This window comes from Oncorhynchus tshawytscha, linkage group LG12 (assembly GCF_018296145.1).
Source record: "Oncorhynchus tshawytscha isolate Ot180627B linkage group LG12, Otsh_v2.0, whole genome shotgun sequence".
NCBI lineage: Eukaryota > Metazoa > Chordata > Actinopteri > Salmoniformes > Salmonidae > Oncorhynchus > Oncorhynchus tshawytscha.
In genome coordinates this window covers 71,377,753-71,398,300 of record NC_056440.1, presented here as the reverse complement: position 1 = coordinate 71,398,300, position 20,548 = coordinate 71,377,753, and the positions used below count along the sequence as shown (strand labels likewise).

At 45.2% G+C, this 20,548-nt stretch overlaps 1 protein-coding gene across 3 annotated transcripts in view; it reads right to left on the bottom strand.

Annotated features, from left to right (window-relative positions):
- LOC112235085 (alpha-ketoglutarate-dependent dioxygenase FTO) overlaps positions 1 to 20,548 on the bottom strand; it is a 237,323-nt gene that overhangs the window by 115,568 nt on the left and 101,207 nt on the right. The window contains exon 9 of one of the 3 annotated variants that reach the window (XM_042331035.1): positions 373 to 419. The exons of the other annotated variants lie outside the window; for them this stretch is intronic. Within the exon in view, the coding sequence (XP_042186969.1) occupies positions 377 to 419 (43 nt within the window). The 3' untranslated portion in view covers positions 373 to 376. The remainder of the gene's footprint in view (positions 1 to 372; positions 420 to 20,548) is intronic. 3 annotated transcript variants of the gene reach the window in all.

The following is a 20,548-nucleotide window of genomic DNA, read 5'->3' as shown; positions in this document are numbered from 1 at the left end:
TTTCATTGGGAGGGAATTAAGAGAAAGTGATTTAACATAGACACATCTTTCCTTCTGTAAACCACCCATGACCTGGGGGGCTAGAGCTAGCTGGTGAGGCTGGGGGTAGGGAGTGTGATGGGACCATGGAGGGTTACACCCTGAGTTACCTCCAGTAGTATCAATGGTTGATCCAGCAGTCTGGGACTGAGGCTGAAATGAAGCTGGAGTCTGCATCTCGCAGCACAGCCTAAAGCCCACTGTTAATCACCCTACTGTGTTACACCTCCTCTGGAGAGGCCATGGCCCTATAGTCAGCTGCCCTCTCCTCTGCCTTCCGGGGGAGTACCACTCCAGTACCAGGTGCACCCACAGCCATGACTCACGACTCACACAATCAGCCAGAGGAAAGGAGGCCACGCTGACCCCAAACAGGAACACTGTCAGGGGAAGAGAGGGAGGGAGAGAGGGGGGAAGAGAGGGAGGGATAGAGGGGGGAAGAGAGGGAGGGAGAGAGAGAGGGAAAGAGGGAGGGGGAGGGAGAGGGCAAGCATGGGGGAGTTTATTATTTGCCATAACCTTTTTCAACAAAACAACAAAGGAACAGTATCTGAGAGGAGTTTGGATTAACTAAGTAGGCTGAGTGAGGCTTTACCTACTGAGAGTTGAAGCAAGCGGTGTGCTTCAGAAGCCTACAGATGAGAAGGGGGGAATTAGGAGGTAGGGCCGGGTCTATTGAGTGTGGAGATATTTGGCGCTGGCACTTAATCAAAGTGATTAGGTCTTGGGAAGCCAAGCCCACAGGTTATCCTTCAGGAAGCATAGCAAGTAGTTATCAAAACCCCCCAAGTTCAAAGCAGCTCAATTTTCCTATATTAGAAAGAAGAAGTGTTTTGGACAGCCGCCTCCAGACTTCTTTCTAGGTAAAGAACTGTGTCAGAGATGTTTGTACTTGCATGCTCTTCAGGAGACAAGAGGAGGAGGAGGAGGAGAAAAAGAAAAGCTGTGTGCTTAAGTGGAGTCCAGGTCCGTCAGAGTCTGCACAGTGTGATCAATCACCCAAAGCCCAAGTCCCGGAGAAACCCGATCTGCAAGAGTGTCTGACTTTCACACATCTCTCTCTCTCTCTGACAGCTTAAGGCTGAACGGCAAAGTACATTTTAAATGTTTTCATTTTTGTCATTTAGCAGACACTCTTATCCAGAGCAACTTGCATACATACTGGTCCCCCGTGGGAATCAAACCCACAACCCTGGCATTGCAAGCGCCATGCTCTACCAACTGAGCCACACGTGACCAGTCAGGTAGTTACTTAAATCCACTTCAATTCCAGCACCATGGCTGTCAGAGGGGATATTCTGATACGTTAGATCAACCTGTTTACTATTGTGAGGATTTAAGAGCATCTGTATCTGGGGCAGGAGAGATTGTCACTTTAAAACCCTCTCTGTGTCGTCTGTAACACTCCAGGGATACCTAAACCATCCCATCAGGGTAGTGGTGGGCGGTGAGAGGACATGGTGTCAGGGGTCCATGGTGGAGATGCACTCAGAGATGGTGGGAAAGCCGTTTACACACGTAGGAAGGATCAGTGTGATGTGTTGTGGGAGATTTTCCTTGAAGTTTCTAATGCGGACGACCGTATGTGTACGGACCTGTGAGACATTGGGAATGATCTGATCCTGTAAGGAATGATGTAACTCAGGTGCAGGGGCCCCCTGAACTAGGCTGTAAACACTGAGGACGTTACATAGACACATACTTCAAGGTAGCCTAGAGGTTAAGAGCATTGGGCAAGTAACCGAAAGGCTGCTGCTTCAAAATCCCCGAGCCGACTAGGTGAAAACTCTGCCAATGTGCCCTTGAGCAAGGCACTCAACCCTAATTGCTCCTTTAAGTGACTCTGGATAAGAGCATCTGCTAAATGACTAAAATCTCAATTTACTTCTGAAGAGTTACCATGAACAGGTGTGACAAGGTTAGTGAGGCTAATGCCTGGGCCCATACCTGGAATAGAGCGCTGGATAACCTAACTGGGCTTTCTATCAAATCCAACCCTTGAAGGCCAAGATAAAGGATCTGTGCAAACAGAGATGAGTCACGTACACATGGGTAAATACGTGGCTGGGTAGCGTTCTCTCAGATCTCAGTCAAGGCCAAAGTGTGACAACATGCTTTACAACATGAAAGAGTGGCTTTAGCTCTGTCAGAGGTTTACACATCCATGGCCACAGTACAGTATAAATCAGCTCCATATTGAACACCATGGACATTACTGAAAGGATTTTAGAACAGACCTGCCAGAGCTCAGGACTAGAAGTATGGCTTCAATAGACTCACGCATCTGTCTAACGTTAGGACCAGCGGAAACACATGTCGCTCTAATTGTATTTTCGTCCAAATTGCAAAATAGCTACTTAGGAAAGAAGCTAAAATAACATACAAACAACAGCAACTATGATAACAAGTGAGGTTGGAATGAAAAAGAGATGAAAAACACAGGGTTTTACAAATTCAACGTAGCCCTTTGAAAGAGGATCCCCTAACATTACTGGGCCAGTATTGATTTACTCTGCAATTTCGTGTCTCTCCCCATGCCAGCTCCCCAATCTTGGTCGGTCGAGCAGGAGGTCCCTGCAAATAACATGATTTTTCCAAAACATAAAAGATTAATACCTTGATTCTTTACAGACAAGATAATAGACGGTTGGAGAGCTCAAATTGGTATTTGGAGAAAGGAGTCTTGAAAGCAAAATGAGATATCTACAGACCAAGGGGTTACTTTAATTAACCATCATGTTGTAGGGGGTTATTTTGTCTATGTGATGGAAAATCTGTCGGCCCATCTTAAAACAAGACAATCTCTTAACCTTTATTTGTGTATATAACACATCAGAATGGTGGTAAATACATACCATTTTTAAATAGAAAAATACACATTATCTATCTAACCTAAAGATGCCAGAAAAGGGATGACATATTGGACATGCAATAGCCTAGAAAAACCAGGAACTCTTCCTTTGCTATATGGCTGTGAACTGAAGGTGCTGAGACTATTTCTATATGGCTGTGAACTGAAGGTGCTGAGACTATTTCTATATGGCTGTGAACTGAAGGTGCTGAGACTATTTCTATATGGCTGTGAACTGAAGGTGCTGAGACTATTTCTATATGGCTGTGAACTGAAGGTGCTGAGACTATTTCTATATGGCTGTGAACTGAAGGTGCTGAGACTATTTCTATATGGCTGTGAACTGAAGGTGCTGAGACTATTTCTATATGGCTGTGAACTGAAGGTGCTGAGACTATTTCTATTTGGCTGTGAACTGAAGGTGCTGAGACTATTTCTATATGGCTGTGAACTGAAGGTGCTGAGACTATTTCTATATGGCTGTGAACTGAAGGTGCTGAGACTATTTCTATTTGGCTGTGAACTGAAGGTGCTGAGACTATTTCTATATGGCTGTGAACTGAAGGTGCTGAGACTATTTCTATATGGCTGTGAACTGAAGGTGCTGAGACTATTTCTATATGGCTGTGAACTGAAGGTGCTGAGACTATTTCTATATGGCTGTGAACTGAAGGTGCTGAGACTATTTCTATATGGCTGTGAACTGAAGGTGCTGAGACTATTTCTATATGGCTGGCTGTGAACTGAAGGTGCTGAGACTATTTCTATATGGCTGTGAACTGAAGGTGCTGAGACTATTTCTATATGGCTGTGAACTGAAGGTGCTGAGACTATTTCTATTTGGCTGTGAACTGAAGGTGCTGAGACTATTTCTATATGGCTGTGAACTGAAGGTGCTGAGACTATTTCTATTTGGCTGTGAACTGAAGGTGCTGAGACTATTTCTATTTGGCTGTGAACTGAAGGTGCTGAGACTATTTCTATTTGGCTGTGAACTGAAGGTGCTGAGACTATTTCTATTTGGCTGTGAACTGAAGGTGCTGAGACTATTTCTATATGGCTGTGAACTGAAGGTGCTGAGACTATTTCTATATGGCTGTGAACTGAAGGTGCTGAGACTATTTCTATATGGCTGTGAACTGAAGGTGCTGAGACTATTTCTATATGGCTGTGAACTGAAGGTGCTGAGACTATTTCTATATGGCTGTGAACTGAAGGTGCTGAGACTATTTCTATATGGCTGTGAACTGAAGGTGCTGAGACTATTTCTATATGGCTGTGAACTGAAGGTGCTGAGACTATTTCTATATGGCTGTGAACTGAAGGTGCTGAGACTATTTCTATATGGCTGTGAACTGAAGGTGCTGAGACTATTTCTATATGGCTGTGAACTGAAGGTGCTGAGACTATTGCTATATGGCTGTGAACTGAAGGTGCTGAGACTATTTCTATATGGCTGTGAACTGAAGGTGCTGAGACTATTTCTATTTGGCTGTGAACTGAAGGTGCTGAGACTATTTCTATTTGGCTGTGAACTGAAGGTGCTGAGACTATTTCTATATGGCTGTGAACTGAAGGTGCTGAGACTATTTCTATATGGCTGTGAACTGAAGGTGCTGAGACTATTTCTATATGGCTGTGAACTGAAGGTGCTGAGACTATTTCTATATGGCTGTGAACTGAAGGTGCTGAGACTATTGCTATATGACTGTGAACTGAAGGTGCTGAGACTATTTCTATATGGCTGTGAACTGAAGGTGCTGAGACTATTTCTATTTGGCTGTGAACATATTTCCAAAGAAAAAGGGCAGACGGTACTTTGAGTTACAGAAAAGTGGAAATTACTTCAAAGTTTCATAAAACAGTTTCCCTTCTGGCTGCAGTGCAACAGCAGCCCAAACATTGGCTTTGCACTTTTTATCCAAAGATGAAAATAAAAAGATAACTCGGTTTTTGCATTTCAGTCCAAATCACATAAAGTAAACAGTGAGCTCTCGGAACACATCAACTATTCTTTTTCAAAGAAAGCCCTGCTGTTCCATTTCAAATACCTCCGGGTTATGAGACATTATGCTGCCTTCTAGCTTCTAAATGTACTCAGGCAGCCTACAGGAAATATAGGAGATACATCTTCATGATTCTATTCCCCATATACTGCCCGTTTGTCTCTTCTCTGTGTGGGGGTGCTTTGGGATAACAAAGTAACCGGCTCCCATATCCCCACACACCACATACCACACACACACTTAATATTTCAATGCCAATCATAGAAACAGCCTAATTGAGGCATAGGAATCATGTCAGGCTCTTCAAATCCTTACACCAAGGTGTGTACATAATGATGACTTACAGCTACTGTAATGCCAACGCTTGTCAGAAAAAAATTAGATTACAGTAAGTTTATGTTACGACTCAACTCAGCTCACACTCCATTAAACAGGTAATAAATGTGTTATAAAGCAGTTACAAGGCCCTGAGGCCAATGGGGGCCGAGAAGCAGTGTGTTTACGACTCAGAGTTTATTACAGGCTGGGCCTTATCATTATGGACCAAGGAGCCTCACAGTACAGAGCCTCCTGGTGCTAACAGTAGCACAGGTCCTGTAAACATTAGCCTGAGCAGCGCTAGGATCATGCTGGAGCATCCTGGCGCTAACAGTAGCACAGGTCCTGTAAACATTAGCCTGAGCAGCGCTAGGATCATGCTGGAGCCTCCTGGCGCTAACAGTAGCACAGGTCCTGTAAACATTAGCCTGAGCAGCGCTAGGATAATGCTGGAGCCTCGTGGTGCTAACAGTAGCACAGGTCCTGTAAACATTAGCCTGAGCAGTGCTAGGATCATGCTGGAACCTCCTGGTGCTAACAGTAGCACAGGTCCTGTAAACATTAGCCTGAGCAGCGCTAGGATAATGCTGGAGCCTCCTGGTGCTAACAGTAGCACAGGTCCTGTAAACATTAGCCTGAGCAGCGCTAGGATAATGCTAGAGCCTCCTGGTGCTAACAGTAGCACAGGTCCTGTAAACATTAGCCTGAGCAGTGCTAGGATAATGCTAGAGCCTCCTGGTGCTAACAGTAGCACAGGTCCTGTAAACATTAGCCTGAGCAGCGCTAGGATAATGCTGGAGCCTCCTGGTGCTAACAGTAGCACAGGTCCTGTAAACATTAGCCTGAGCAGCGCTAGGATAATGCTGGAGCCTCCTGGTGCTAACAGTAGCACAGGTCCTGTAAACATTAGCCTGAGCAGCGCTAGGATAATGCTAGAGCCTCCTGGTGCTAACAGTAGCACAGGTCCTGTAAACATTAGCCTGAGCAGCGCTAGGATAATGCTAGAGCCTCCTGGTGCTAACAGTAGCACAGGTCCTGTAAACATTAGCCTGAGCAGCGCTAGGATAATGCTAGAGCCTCCTGGTGCTAACAGTAGCACAGGTCCTGTAAACATTAGCCTGAGCAGCGCTAGGATAATGCTGGAGCCTCCTGGTGCTAACAGTAGCACAGGTCCTGTAAACATTAGCCTGAGCAGCGCTAGGAAAATGCTGGAGCCTCCTGGTGCTAACAGTAGCACAGGTCCTGTAAACATTAGCCTGAGCAGCGCTAGGATAATGCTAGAGCCTCCTGGTGCTAACAGTAGCACAGGTCCTGTAAACATTAGCCTGAGCAGCGCTAGGATAATGCTAGAGCCTCCTGGTGCTAACAGTAGCACAGGTCCTGTAAACATTAGCCTGAGCAGCGCTAGGATCATGCTGGAGCCTCCTGGTGCTAACAGTAGCACAGGTCCTGTAAACATTAGCCTGAGCAGCGCTAGGATCATGCTGGAGCCTCCTGGCGCTAACAGTAGCACAGGTCCTGTAAACATTAGCCTGAGCAGCTCTAGGATAATGCTGGAGCCTCCTGGTGCTAACAGTAGCACAGGTCCTGTAAACATTAGCCTGAGCAGCGCTAGGATAATGCTGGAGCCTCGTGGTGCTAACAGTAGCACAGGTCCTGTAAACATTAGCCTGAGCAGTGCTAGGATCATGCTGGAGCCTCCTGGTGCTAACAGTAGCACAGGTCCTGTAAACATTAGCCTGAGCAGCGCTAGGATAATGCTGGAGCCTCCTGGTGCTAACAGTAGCACAGGTCCTGTAAACATTAGCCTGAGCAGCGCTAGGATAATGCTAGAGCCTCCTGGTGCTAACAGTAGCACAGGTCCTGTAAACATTAGCCTGAGCAGCGCTAGGATAATGCTAGAGCCTCCTGGTGCTAACAGTAGCACAGGTCCTGTAAACATTAGCCTGAGCAGCGCTAGGATAATGCTGGAGCCTCCTGGTGCTAACAGTAGCACAGGTCCTGTAAACATTAGCCTGAGCAGCGCTAGGATAATGCTGGAGCCTCCTGGTGCTAACAGTAGCACAGGTCCTGTAAACATTAGCCTGAGCAGCGCTAAGATCATGCTGGAGCCTCCTGGTGCTAACAGTAGCACAGGTTCTGTAAACATTAGCCTGAGCAGCGCTAGGATAATGCTGGAGCCTCCTGGTGCTAACAGTAGCACAGGTCCTGTAAACATTAGCCTGAGCAGTGCTAGGATCATGCTGGAGCCTCCTGGTGCTAACAGTAGCACAGGTCCTGTAAACATTAGCCTGAGCAGCGCTAGGATAATGCTAGAGCCTCCTGGTGCTAACAGTAGCACAGGTCCTGTAAACATTAGCCTGAGCAGCGCTAGGATAATGCTAGAGCCTCCTGGTGCTAACAGTAGCACAGGTCCTGTAAACATTAGCCTGAGCAGCGCTAGGATAATGCTGGAGCCTCCTGGTGCTAACAGTAGCACAGGTCCTGTAAACATTAGCCTGAGCAGCGCTAGGATAATGCTGGAGCCTCCTGGTGCTAACAGTAGCACAGGTCCTGTAAACATTAGCCTGAGCAGCGCTAAGATCATGCTGGAGCCTCCTGGTGCTAACAGTAGCACAGGTTCTGTAAACATTAGCCTGAGCAGCGCTAGGATCATGCTGGAGCCTCCTGCTTTTTTATTTTATTTAAATTTTGCACACCAGTATCTCTACCTGCACATGTTCATCTGATCATTTATCACTCCGGTGTTAATCTGCTAAATTGTAATTATTCACTCCTATGGCCTTTTTATTGCCTACCTCCTCATGCCTTTTGCACACAATGTATATAGACTCTTTTTTTTCTACTGTGTTATTGACTTGTTTATTGTTTACTCCATGTGTAACTATGTGTTGTTGTCTGTTCACACTGCTATGCTTTATCTTGGCCAGGTCGCAGTTGCAAATAAGAACTTGTTCTCAACTAGCCTCCATGGTTAAATAAAGGTGAAATAAAATGTATATTTAAATTTTTTTAAATAACGCAGGTCATTTAAACTCCAGGCTGACCAGTGCTATGCTAATAACCTCTTGGTGCTAACAGTAACACAGGCACTTTAAACAGCAGCGCTACGCTCTAGGCTAACACAGGTCCTTTAAACAGAAGGCTGACCAGCGCTAGGCTGGGCTAATAGAGGTGAATAGGTGGCATTAAAAGTGTCAGGTGCTACCTACATCCCATTACAAAGGTCAGAGTGGTAATGAGAAAGGCTAGTGGCAGGACGAGAGATGTGAGGGCTACTAGCGGCTAACATGTGGGTAAATAATACAAATATTTAATCTATCCACCCACACATATGTCCTGTCTACTGTCCAGAGCCCTGTTGGCAGGTAGAGAGAGGAGAGCTTTGACCTGAAGTCACCCACAGCAGGATAAATATAGGAGCTGAAAGAGTGTCTGAGTCGTCACTGACAGATCTAATCACACACATCCTTTAAAGCCATTTTCCAGAGATGGGCCTAGGAAGGCATACCTGTTTTGTTGTAGCAGTGCTATCGTCTTCAGTTCTCATTCCCTCAAAGTAAACATCGACAGAAGCACAATTGTAAGCTTTATCCCCTCAGACCAACATCCCTCCATTTCATTCCACCAGGGCCAAACAATATCAGCATTAACAGTCTTGACTCATTCATCATTCTGGATTTGCGGTAGGTGAATGGATGGGTAGATTCACATTAAGTCCTTGCTGTAGTCAGTGTAATCAAACGCCATTTGCATATGAGACCTGTTTTCAAAAGGCTTGTCTATAATGCAGAAGAGCCTTTTACACTGTTTACAGTTGCCACCCACTGACAATCCCAGCATGGTTTTGCATCATTTTGTGAGACATGCAGCATTGAATAATTCAGTCACTCATCTCTGGCAGAGCAGCTCATTTGAAAACACACACACACACACACACACACACACAGTGTACAGTATGCATACTGTGTACAAAACATTAGGAACACCTGCTCTCTCCATGACATAGACTGACTAGGTGAAAGCTACAGTACGATCCCACATTGATGTCACTTGTTAAATCCACTTCAGTCAGTGTAGATTAAGGGGAGGAGATGAGATAAATAAGGATTTTTAAGCCTTGAGACATTGATTGTGTATGTGTGCCATTGACAGGTTGAATGGGCAAGACAAACGATTTAAGTGCCTTTGAAAGAGGTATGGTAGTTGGTGCCAGGCACACAAGGTTGTGTCAAGAACTGCAACGCTGTTGTGTTTTTCATGCTTCCCGTGTATCAAGAATGGTCCACCACCCAAAGGACATCCAACCACCTTAACACAACTGTGAGAAGCATTGGAGTCAACATGGGCAGCATCTCTATGGAACGCTTTCAACACCTTGTAGAGTCCATGCTCCGACGAATTGAGGCTGTTCTGAAGGCAAAAGGGTGCAACTCAATATCAGGGAGGTGTTCTTAATGTTTTGTACACTCAGTGTAGATGCTACAACAGTACCAAACCAGCCCCTTCAGAATAGATCCTATTATCAAACTGTCAGAACCTGTCTAGCTCTGTTTCTTTCTACTCTGGGGCCTTTTCTCTCTCTCTGTGTGTGTCTGTGGTGTGTGTGTCTGTGTCTGTGTGTGTGTGTGTGTGTGTGTGTGTGTGTGTGTGTGTTTTAGGGGAATCAGAGGTACCCTGGTCCATTTAGAGGTTATATGCTGTATGTACTGTAACTCTAAAATCTTCATCATCAGTTGAAGAGGAACATCTAGATTATTGCATTATTTACACACAGAGATGCGTGCTTTAAACTGCGCTGAAATATACATGCAGCATATGTTAATTTGGCAGAGTGCTCTAACACACTGTAGTTGCAGAAAGAACACAAATGACATGCAAGGCAGAGAGGTACTCAAACATAGGGCAGTGTATGGTGAGTGGTGGTGGTGGACTGGGTACAAGGCAGAGAGGTACTCAAACATAGGGCAGGGTATGGTGGGTGGTGGTCTGGGTACAAGGCAGAGAGGTACTCAAACATAGGGCAGTGTATGGTGGGTGGTGGTGGTGGACTGGGTACAAGGCAGAGAGGTACTCAAACATAGGGCAGGTTATGGTGGGTGGTGGTGGTGGACTGGGTACAAGGCAGAGAGGTACTCAAACATAGGACAGGGTATGGTGGGTGGTGGTGGTGGACTGGGTACAAGGCAGAAGGGGAGTGGAGGTGGTAGGGGTGGGATGGGGGGGAGACAACAGACGTGAGGGTGTCAGACTTTATAAATGGGGGAGGAAATGTCTTTATCCTAAGTTTGGAAGTCCCCCCTGTTTTGGCCGGCAACTGGCTCCGCCAAATTCCCAGCAGTGGATCTTAACAGGGCCTTCCTGCCGTGCTGCCAGCCTGTTCCCCCTGCCTTAACAACATCCCTCCCAGCTGACACACACACACACACAGCCAGCCTGTTCCCCCTGCCTTAACAACATCCCAGCTGACACCCTCATCGCCCTGCCAACAGACACCACACACACACTTTAAACCCACAATCTGCTCACCCTCCATGCAAGCACACATACACACTATTACAGACAGAGAGAGGCAGAGATTGAGGAAAAGAAAAGAGGGATGGAGACAGAGAGAGAGAGAGGGATGGTGAGAGAGAGATGGCGAGAGAGAGAGGGATGGTGAGAGAGAGGGATGGCGAGAGAGAGATGGAGAGAGAGGGATGGACAGAGAGGGATAGCGAGGGAGAGAGGGATGGCGAGAGAGAGAGGGATGGCGAGAGAGAGAGGGATGGTGAGAGAGAGGGATGGTGAGAGAGAGGGATGAGAGAGAGATGGAGAGAGAGGGATGGCGAGAGAGAGGGACGGCGAGAGAGAGGGATGGCGAGAGAGAGATGGAGAGAGAGGGATGGTGAGAGAGAGAGAGAGATGGCAAGAGAGAGAGAGAGATGGCAAGAGAGAGAGAGGGATGGCAAGAGAGAGGGAGAGAGAGGAATGGATGGAGAGAGAGATGGAGAGAGAGGGATGGCGAGAGAGAGAGAGATGGCAAGAGAGAGAGGGATGGCAAGAGAGAGGGAGAGAGAGGGATGGCGAGAGAGAGAGAGAGATGGCAAGAGAGAGAGAGGGATGGCAAGAGAGAGGGAGAGAGGGATGGCGAGAGAGAGAGAGAGATGGCAAGAGAGAGAGAGGGATGGCAAGAGAGAGGGAGAGAGAGGGATGGCGAGAGAGAGAGAGAGATGGCAAGAGAGATGGAGAGAGAGGGATGGCGAGAGAGAGAGAGAGATGGCGAGAGAGAGAGAGGGATGGCAAGAGAGATGGAGAGAGAGGGATGGCGAGAGAGAGAGAGAGATGGCAAGAGAGAGAGAGGGATGGCAAGAGAGATGGAGAGAGAGGGATGGCGAGAGAGAGAGAGATGGAGAGAGAGGGATGGCGAGAGAGAGAGAGAGATGGCAAGAGAGAGAGAGGGATGGCAAGAGAGAGGGAGAGAGAGGAATGGATGGAGAGAGAGACGGCGAGAGAGGGTGGGAGAAAGGGATAAGAGAGATGGGGTGAAGAGAGAAAGGGAAGTAGAGAGAAAGGGATGGAGAGAGAGAGACGGAAGAGAAGGAAAGCACCTTCTAAGCCTTCCTAAGATTCTTGGACCAGGAGAGAGAAAAAGATAGACAGAGAGAATGCTGGACATGACTGGATTACTTTACACACATTCAGAACACATCCTGCCAGAGCTGGCACCTGTACAGTAGCTGTGAATGTTGGTGTGTGAAAGCCAAACACAACTGCTCCTGCAGGAGGCCTGGCTGTGTTCTTCCTGAGCTGGCTGAGGACATAGAGCAGGAGAGACAGAGAGCACCCACTACCCACGCTGCCTTGCTGCTGCCACACTGCCGGGTGAGGCCATAGTAATTACAGCAGAACAGCATGCTCCAGCCTGGGCCTTCAAATGGCACCATATGTTTTCCCAGACTAGCCGGCTGAATACATGGCATTTACCCATTAAGGATGCACTGTGCTGTGTCTGGGAATCCCTCACTAACAGACTAACAGTCACTAATGCTCTTCTACAAGAGACTGAGACACTGAGACCCCACTCCTCTCCTATGAACATTAAACCATCAGCTGTCGGTCATTTACTAACCACGACCCAGCATGCATCCTCACACGTCCTTCCTGTTCCCTTTAACCATTTACAAGGCCTTTTGGGTTTTACGTCAAACACACAGACACACAAGTGTGTGTGTGTGTGTGTGTGTGTGTGTATGTGTGTGTGTGTGCGTAGATGTTCTTTCTTTTGTCAGCGGTTTAGCCGAGTGTAAGAAGTTTGGTTAATCAGAAACTGTGGCTGACTAAACGTGAAGTCACAGTGTCAGGATATCCATCCATCTCTTCCGAGGTGACAGGTGTTGACTGTTGTCTAAAGGTGATCTATAGTACTAGGGTCAGCAGTGACAGTATGGTCGCATAGCCAATGACCCCAGTAAAACAATACTCCTAACCAATGCTAAGGCTTTAAGTTACTTGTATCCCTGCATGATGTTTTCTACCTAAGAGATAGAGTGATAGTTGTATCAAGAATACAAACATAGTATTTTAGAAGTGAAAACTGGCCTAAGTCTCTGATGTACACTCATCCCCTCATGTGTTTTCACTGATATCTGCATCACTAGTAATAAAACATAGCACTAGGCCCAGCAGTACATTCACTTCTAATGACATATTCATAGAAATGATTGTTACCGTGACCTCTTTTAAGGAATGATGTCTCCCCCTCTGTGTGTTATTGCTAGATGTTCTGCTATCACAGTAAATCACTTTGTTAATGAGAACACCCTTCACAGCAGCAGTCACAGATTACTATCGAGAGGAGGAAACAAAAACATTATGTAAGTAAAAATGGCCCCTAATTAACGTGACAGGGTTGAACACAGAGATAAGACATCCAAACAGCCGTGAGGCCTAGCAGAGGCTCTGACACACACACACACACAGTATAAATGGATGTTTTAATCAGGTTTCTTCAGCACTTGAGGTAGCACTAAGCCTCAGACACAGTATCTGATGGATCTGATGCCACCAGCTCCTTATTAAAACCATCAAAAGACTGGCTTCATCCTGAACCATCTGAACACACAGTACAGAACACAAAGGACACAAGGAGTGTACAGGATCTAGAGATGTGTGAGAGGCAAAGTATGCACAATGTTGACATCATTGAGCATAATATAGTGAAACAGAGACAAGTTAGATATGTGTCTAGGTCAGGCTTGAAAGGACAAAACAATACTCAGAATGTAGTATTCTGACATGTGAGTATGGAGTCATGTTTTTGTCATAACAAGATAGGCCTAGTGATAATCCAGAAATCCGGCATTACAGACAAACCAGCTCACATACCTCATTTAACCCATTCCACCCCAGGCATACAAGCACACAAACCTGTCACTGATCAGATCTGATATGGCAATGCGATGCAATGTGCACCTGGCTCAGCCACACCTGCATGCTCTTTAGCATCACATGAATCAGATCAGTCTGACTAGTTCTCACAGAAAGAGCTGTCTGTCTGTCTGTCTGTCTGTCTGTCTGTCTGTCTGTCTGTCTGTCTGTCTGTCTGTCTGTCTGTCTGTCTGTCTGTCTGTCTGTCTGTCTGTCTGTCTGTCTGTCTGTCTGTCTGTCTGTCTGTCTGTCTGTCTGTCTGTCTGTCTGTCTGTCTGTCTGTCTGTCTGTCTGTCTGTCTGTCTGTCTATCTGTCTGCTGTCTGTCTGTCTGTCTGTCTGTCTGTCTGTCTGTCTGTCTGTCTGTCTGTCTGTCTGTCTGTCTGTCTGTCTGTCTGTCTGTCTGTCTGTCTGTCTGTCTGTCTGTCTGTCTGTCTGTCTGTCTGTCTGTCTAGTTGTATGGGACTTCAGATGTCTGTGTCTGTCTATCCATCCTCTCTGCCAGATGTGTGCCTCAGTGTGTACGTGTGAGGCTACATAGAGAGTACTGTGTACAGGTGGGCCTCCTGGTGGAGGAAGGCCTCCTTGTGCAGCTCTGACCAGCACAGCTGTGACCAGCTTCGAGTCACTCACCAGCTGGAGGGGCTGTGACCTCACTCCTTGGCTATGGAGGCCTGTCCTTGTCCCTTTCTGCAGTGTCCTGACAGTGTGGTGGTTACAGTATGTGGCAGTACGGTATTTTTTATTTATTTTACCTTAATTTAACTAGGCAAGTCAGTTAAGAACAAATTCCTATTTTCAATGACAGCCTAGGAACGGTGGGTTAACAGCCTTGTTCAGGGGCAGAATGACAGATTTTTACCTTGTCAGCTCAGGGATTCTATCTTGTAACCTTTCGGTTACTAGTCCAACGCTCTAACCACTAGGCTACCTGCCACCCCGGCCGGTATAGGGAGGGAAGAGCACTGCAGAATGAGGCAGTTTCTACTTGTTACTGTAGGAAACATATCAATCTGAATGTATTATATTTTCCTAATTGTCTAAACAGCTACTCTTAAACAGGTAATGATGAGCACAAACATTATTCTCCACTCCTACACACAGAAATACACTCACCTCACATACCTGCATGGTAGTGTAGAGCTGGCTACTGTTATCCATATACTGGGCCAGAGACCTGAGTGGTCCCATCTGTGACAGAGGCATTTAAGGAAGTCAAAACTAACTCGAACGAGCCTGGGCCTCTGTAGTGCCTGGCCGGCCGGCCTACTGTAACATAAATAACGCAGTTAGCTGCAGTCTCTCTCCCAGGCAGGTGACATACAATTATTGTGCAGCCAGGCTGCCCCCCCCCCTCCCCCACACACACCAAATACTGCTGTCTGTCAGCCCAGGGGTTTAATTAGCTTGGCATGCGTGACACTTATAATCACCTGCCATTACTGCCCCGGCCCGCATCTGCTTACAGCGTCTGTCAGTGGAGGGTAGGACGCAGAGTGTGTGTACGTGTGTGTGTCACCCAGCTTGGCATTCACACACAAAGGGACAAACTCTCAACACACACAGAAATCAAATTTCACATTTCACACAACGCAATCAACATTAGTGTTACGGAGAGTCAAGACTGATTCCAAGAGATGATGACGTATTGGTTATCCACACTATCTTCTCAGTTTGTTTGTTTACTTTTTAATCGGGTCACCTTACCAATTCAATCACAAAAGCAGTGTTGGCTAAATTGAATTGAAATTGAAATTAGGAGTCAGTTGATATATTGCAGGTACTTCGCTAGGCCTATCCAGTATTGGCTAGGTCTATCTGAAGTCCCAGTATTGGCTAGGCCTATCCAGTATTGGCTAGGTCTATCTGAAGTCCCAGTATTGGCTAGGCCTATCCAGTATTAGCTAGGTCTATCTGAAGTCCCAGTATTGGCTAGGTCTATCTGAAGTCCCAGTACTAGCTAGGTCTATCTGAAGTCCCAGTACTAGCTAGGTCTATCTGAAGTCCCAGTATTAGCTAGGTCTATCTGAAGTCCCAGTATTAGCTAGGCCTATCAGAAGTCCCAGTACTGGTTAGGTCTATCTGAAGTCCCAGTATTAGCTAGGTCTATCTGAAGTCCCAGTACTAGCTAGGCCTATCTGAAGTCCCAGTACTGGTTAGGTCTATCTGAAGTCCCAGTATTGGCTAGGTCTATCTGAAATCCCAGTATTGGCTAGGTCTATCTGAAATCCCAGTATTGGCTAGGTCTATCTGAAATCCCAGTATTAGCTAGGTCTATCTGAAATCCCAGTATTAGCTAGGTCTATCTGAAATCCCAGTATTGGCTAGGCCTATCTGAAGTCCCAGTACTAGCTAGGTCTATCTGAAGTCCCAGTACTAGCTAGGTCTATCTGAAGTCCCAGTATTAGGTAGGTCTATCTGAAGTCCCAGTATTGGCTAGGTCTATCTGAAATCCCAGTATTGGCTAGGCCTATCTGACGTCCCAGTATTGGCTAGGCCTATCCAGTATTAGCTAGGTCTATCTGAAGTCCCAGTACTGGTTAGGTCTATCTGAAGTCCCAGTACTAGCTAGGTCTATCTGAAATCCCAGTATTGGCTAGGTCTATCTGAAATCCCAGTATTGGCTAGGCCTATCTGAAATCCCAGTATTGGCTAGGCCTATCTGAAGTCCCAGTACTAGCTAGGTCTATCTGAAGTCCCAGTACTGGTTAGGTCTATCTGAAGTCCCAGTACTAGCTAGGTCTATCTGAAATCCCAGTATTGGCTAGGTCTATCTGAAATCCCAGTATTAGGTAGGTCTATCTGAAGTCCCAGTATTAGCTAGGTCTATCTGAAGTCCCAGTATTAGCTAGGTCTATCTGAAGTCCCAGTATTGGCTAGGTCTATCTGAAGTCCCAGTATTGGCTAGGTCTATCTGAAGTCCCAGTATTAGCTAGGTCTATCTGAAGTCCCAGTACTGGCTAGGTCTCTCTGAAGTCCCACTATTCAGGTCTATCTGAAGTCCCAGTATTAGCTAGGTCTATCTGAAGTCCCAGTATTGGCTAGGTCTATCTGAAGTCCCAGTACTGGCAGAATGCAGGGGGAACAGGCCTGTGCTGTGTCAAACTGCTTTGTGAATAGGGACTACACCTGAAGCAGAATACATCACAATGTGATTTCATGTCATCAGGAGGAGAAAGTCCTTCCAGCCAGTAGCGGACGAGGAGGAGATGAGGACAGGCACATCTCAGCCCCCGAAACTGCTGGGGCTGAATTCACCTCATCCCCCTGGCATATCTGTGGCTACCTACAGTGGAAGTCAGAAGTTTACATACACCTTAGCCAAACACATTTCAACTCAGTTTTTCACAATTCCTGACATTAAATCCTAGTAGAAATGCCCTGTCTTGGGTCAGTTAGGATCACCATTTCATTTTAAGAATGTGAAATGTCAGTATAATAGGAGAGATAATGATTTATTTCAGCTTTTATTTCTTTCATCACATTCCCAGTGGGTCAGAAGTTTACATACACTCAATTAGTATTTGGTAGCATTCCCTTTACATCGTTTAACTTAGATCAAACGTTTTGGGTAGCCTTCCACAAGCTTCCCACAATACGTTGGGTGAATTTTGGCCCATTCCTCCTGACAGAGCTGGTGTAACTGAGTCAGGTTTGTAGGCCTTGCTTGCGCAAACTTTTTCAGTTCTGCCCACAAATTCTCTATAGGATTGAGGTCAGGGCTTGTGATGGCCTCTCCAATACCTCGACTGTGTTGTCCTTAAGCCATTTTGCCACAACTTTGTAAGTATGCTTGGTGTCATTGTCCATTTGGAAGACCCATTTGAGACCAAGCTTTAACTTCCTGACTGATGTCTTGAGATGTTGCTTCAATATATCCGTAATTTTCCTGCCTCATGATGCCATCTACTTTGTGAAGTGCACCAATCCCTCCTGCAGCAAAGCACCCCTACAACATGATGCTGCCACCCCCGTGCTTCACGGTTGGGATGGTGATCTTCGGCTTGCAAGCCTCCCCCTTTTTCCTCCAAACATAACGATGGTCATTTTGGCCAAACAGTTCTATTTTTGTTTCATCAGACCAGAGGACATTTCTCCAAAAAGTACAATCTTTGTCCCCATGTGCATTTGCAAACCGTATTCTGGCTTTTTTATGGCAGTTTTGAAGCAGTGGCTTCTTTCTTGCTGAGTGGCCTTTCAGGTTACGTCGATATAGGACTTGTTTTACTGTGGATATAGATACTTTTGTACCCGTTTCCTCCAGCATCTTCACAAGGTCCTTTGCTCCTGTTCTGGGATTAATTTGCACTTTTCGCACCATGGCTGCGTGGTCCCATGGTGTTTATACTTGCGTAATATTGTTTGTACAGATGAACATGGTACCTTCAGGCATTTGGAAATTGCTCCAAAGGATGAACCAGGCTTGTGGAGGTCTACAATTTTTTTCTGAGGTCTTGGCTGATTTCTTTTGATTTTCCCATGATGTCAAGCAAAGAGGCACTGAGTTTAAAGGTAGGCCTTGAAATACATCCACATGTACACCTCCAATTGACTAAAATTATGTCAATTAGCAGAAGCTTCAGAAGCTTCTAAAGCCATGACATCATTTTTGGGAATTTTCCAAGCTGTTTTAAAGGCACAGTCAACTTAGTGTATGTAAACGTTTGACCCACTGGAATTGTGATACAGTGAATTATAAGTGAAATAATCTGTCTGTAAACAATTGTTGGAAAAATGACTTGTGTCATACACAAAGTAGATGTCCTAACCAACTTGCCAAAACTATAGTTTCTTGACAAGAAATGTGTGGTGTGGTTGCAAATGTAGTTTTAGTGACTCCAACCTAAGTGTATGTAAACTTTTAAGCCAGAGACCTGAAATTTTGGCACGAGGAGAGGATTGGATGGGGGGAGAGGCCCTATAGTTTACTAACTGGAGGATGGACCTCAATAAATAGTGCTATAGAGGCCTCGGCCTCCCTGTTGTTTGTGTGTGTGTTTATCATATAATAGGAGTGCTTACTAGAGGTCGACCGATTATGATTTTTCTACGCGATACCGATACCGATTATTGGAGGACCAAAAAGGGCGATACCGATTAATCGGCCAATTTTTTTGTGTTTATTTTTTGTAATAATGACAATTACAACAATACTGAATGAACACTAATTTTAACTTAATATAATACATCAATAAAATCAATTAAGCCTCAAATAAATAATGAAAGATGTTCAATTTGTTTAAATAATGCAAAAACAAAGTGTTGGAGAAGAAAGTAATATGTGCCAATATACAATATGTGCCATGTAAAAATGTGTGCCTTGTAAAATATGTGCCCTGTAAAAAAGCTAACGTTTAAGTTCTTTGCTCAGAACATGAGAACATATGAGAGTTGGTGGTTCCTTTTAACATGAGACTTCAATATTCCAAGGTAAGAGGTTTTAGATTGTAGTTAATATAGTATTTATAGGACTATTTCTCTCTATACCATTTGTATTTCATACACCTTTGACTATTGGATGTTCTTATAGGCACTATAGTATTGCCAGTGTAACAGTATAGCTTCCGTCCCCCTCCTCGCCCCTACCTGGGCTCGAACCAGGAACACATCGACAACAGCCACACTCGAAGCATCGTTACCCATCGCTCCACAAAAGCCGCGGCCCTTGCAGTGCAAGGGGAATAACTACTCCAAATCTAAAAGTGAGTGACGTTTGAAACAGTATTAGAGCACACCCAGCTAACTAGCTAGCCATTTCACATTGGTTACACCAGCCATTAGGCTGATAGGCTTGAAGTCATAAACAGCGCTGTGCTTGCGAAGAGCTGCTGGCAAAACGCACAAAAGTGCTGTTTGAATGAATGATTACGGGCCTGCTGCTGCTCAGTCAGACTGCTCTATCAAATCAGACTTAATTATAACATAATAACACACAGAAATACGAGCCCTTGGTCATTAATATGGTCAAATCCGGAAACTATCATTTTGAAAACAAAATGTTTATTATTTCAGTGAAATACAGAACCGTTCTGTATTTTATCTAACGGGTGGCATCCCCAAATCTAAAAATTATTGTTACATTGCACAGCCTTCAATGTATGTCATAATTACGTAAAATTCTGGCAAATTAGTTCGCAATGAGCCAGGCAGCCCAAACTGTTGCATATACCCTGACTCTGCGTGCAATGAATGCAAGAGAAATTAAACAATTTCACCTGGTTAATATTGCCTGCTAAACTGGATTAGTAGTTATAACTAGTGATTATGATTGATTGTTTTTTATAAGATAAGTTTAATGCTAGCTAGCAATTTATCTTGGTTTCTACTGCATTCGCATAACAGGCAGTCTCCTCGTGGAGTGCAATGTAATCAAGTGGTTAGAGCGTTGGACTAGTTAACTGTAAGGTTGCAAGATTGGAACCCCTGAGCTGACAATGTGAAAATCTGCCATTCTACCCCTGAACAAGGCAGTTAGGTGTTCTTAACTGACTTGCCTAGTTAAATAAAGGTATAAATAAATATATTTAAAAAAATAATTGAAATAATAATAATAATTGAAGAAAAAAAAACAGAAATCGGTGCCCAAAAATACAGATTTCCGATTGTTATGAAACTTGAAATCGCCCCAAATTAATCGGCTATTCTGATTAATCGGTCAACCTCTAGTGCTTACCATCAAAAACAGCATACATCTGCTAATGAGTGACAAAACGCTGCAGTCACAGTCAGTGTAAGTTCACCTAAGACAAGCAAAAATGTACAGTACAATAAGCTCCAGGGTTGCCTATTCATCTCCACAAGTTCCCATTCAGCTGTAAGCAGGCGCCAACATTGTGCTGCTGATATTCCAACATCTGCCAGGGAGTTGTGTGGGTACACTAATTACAAATATCTGCACTAATCCTGGGGCGATAAGACAGTCATTA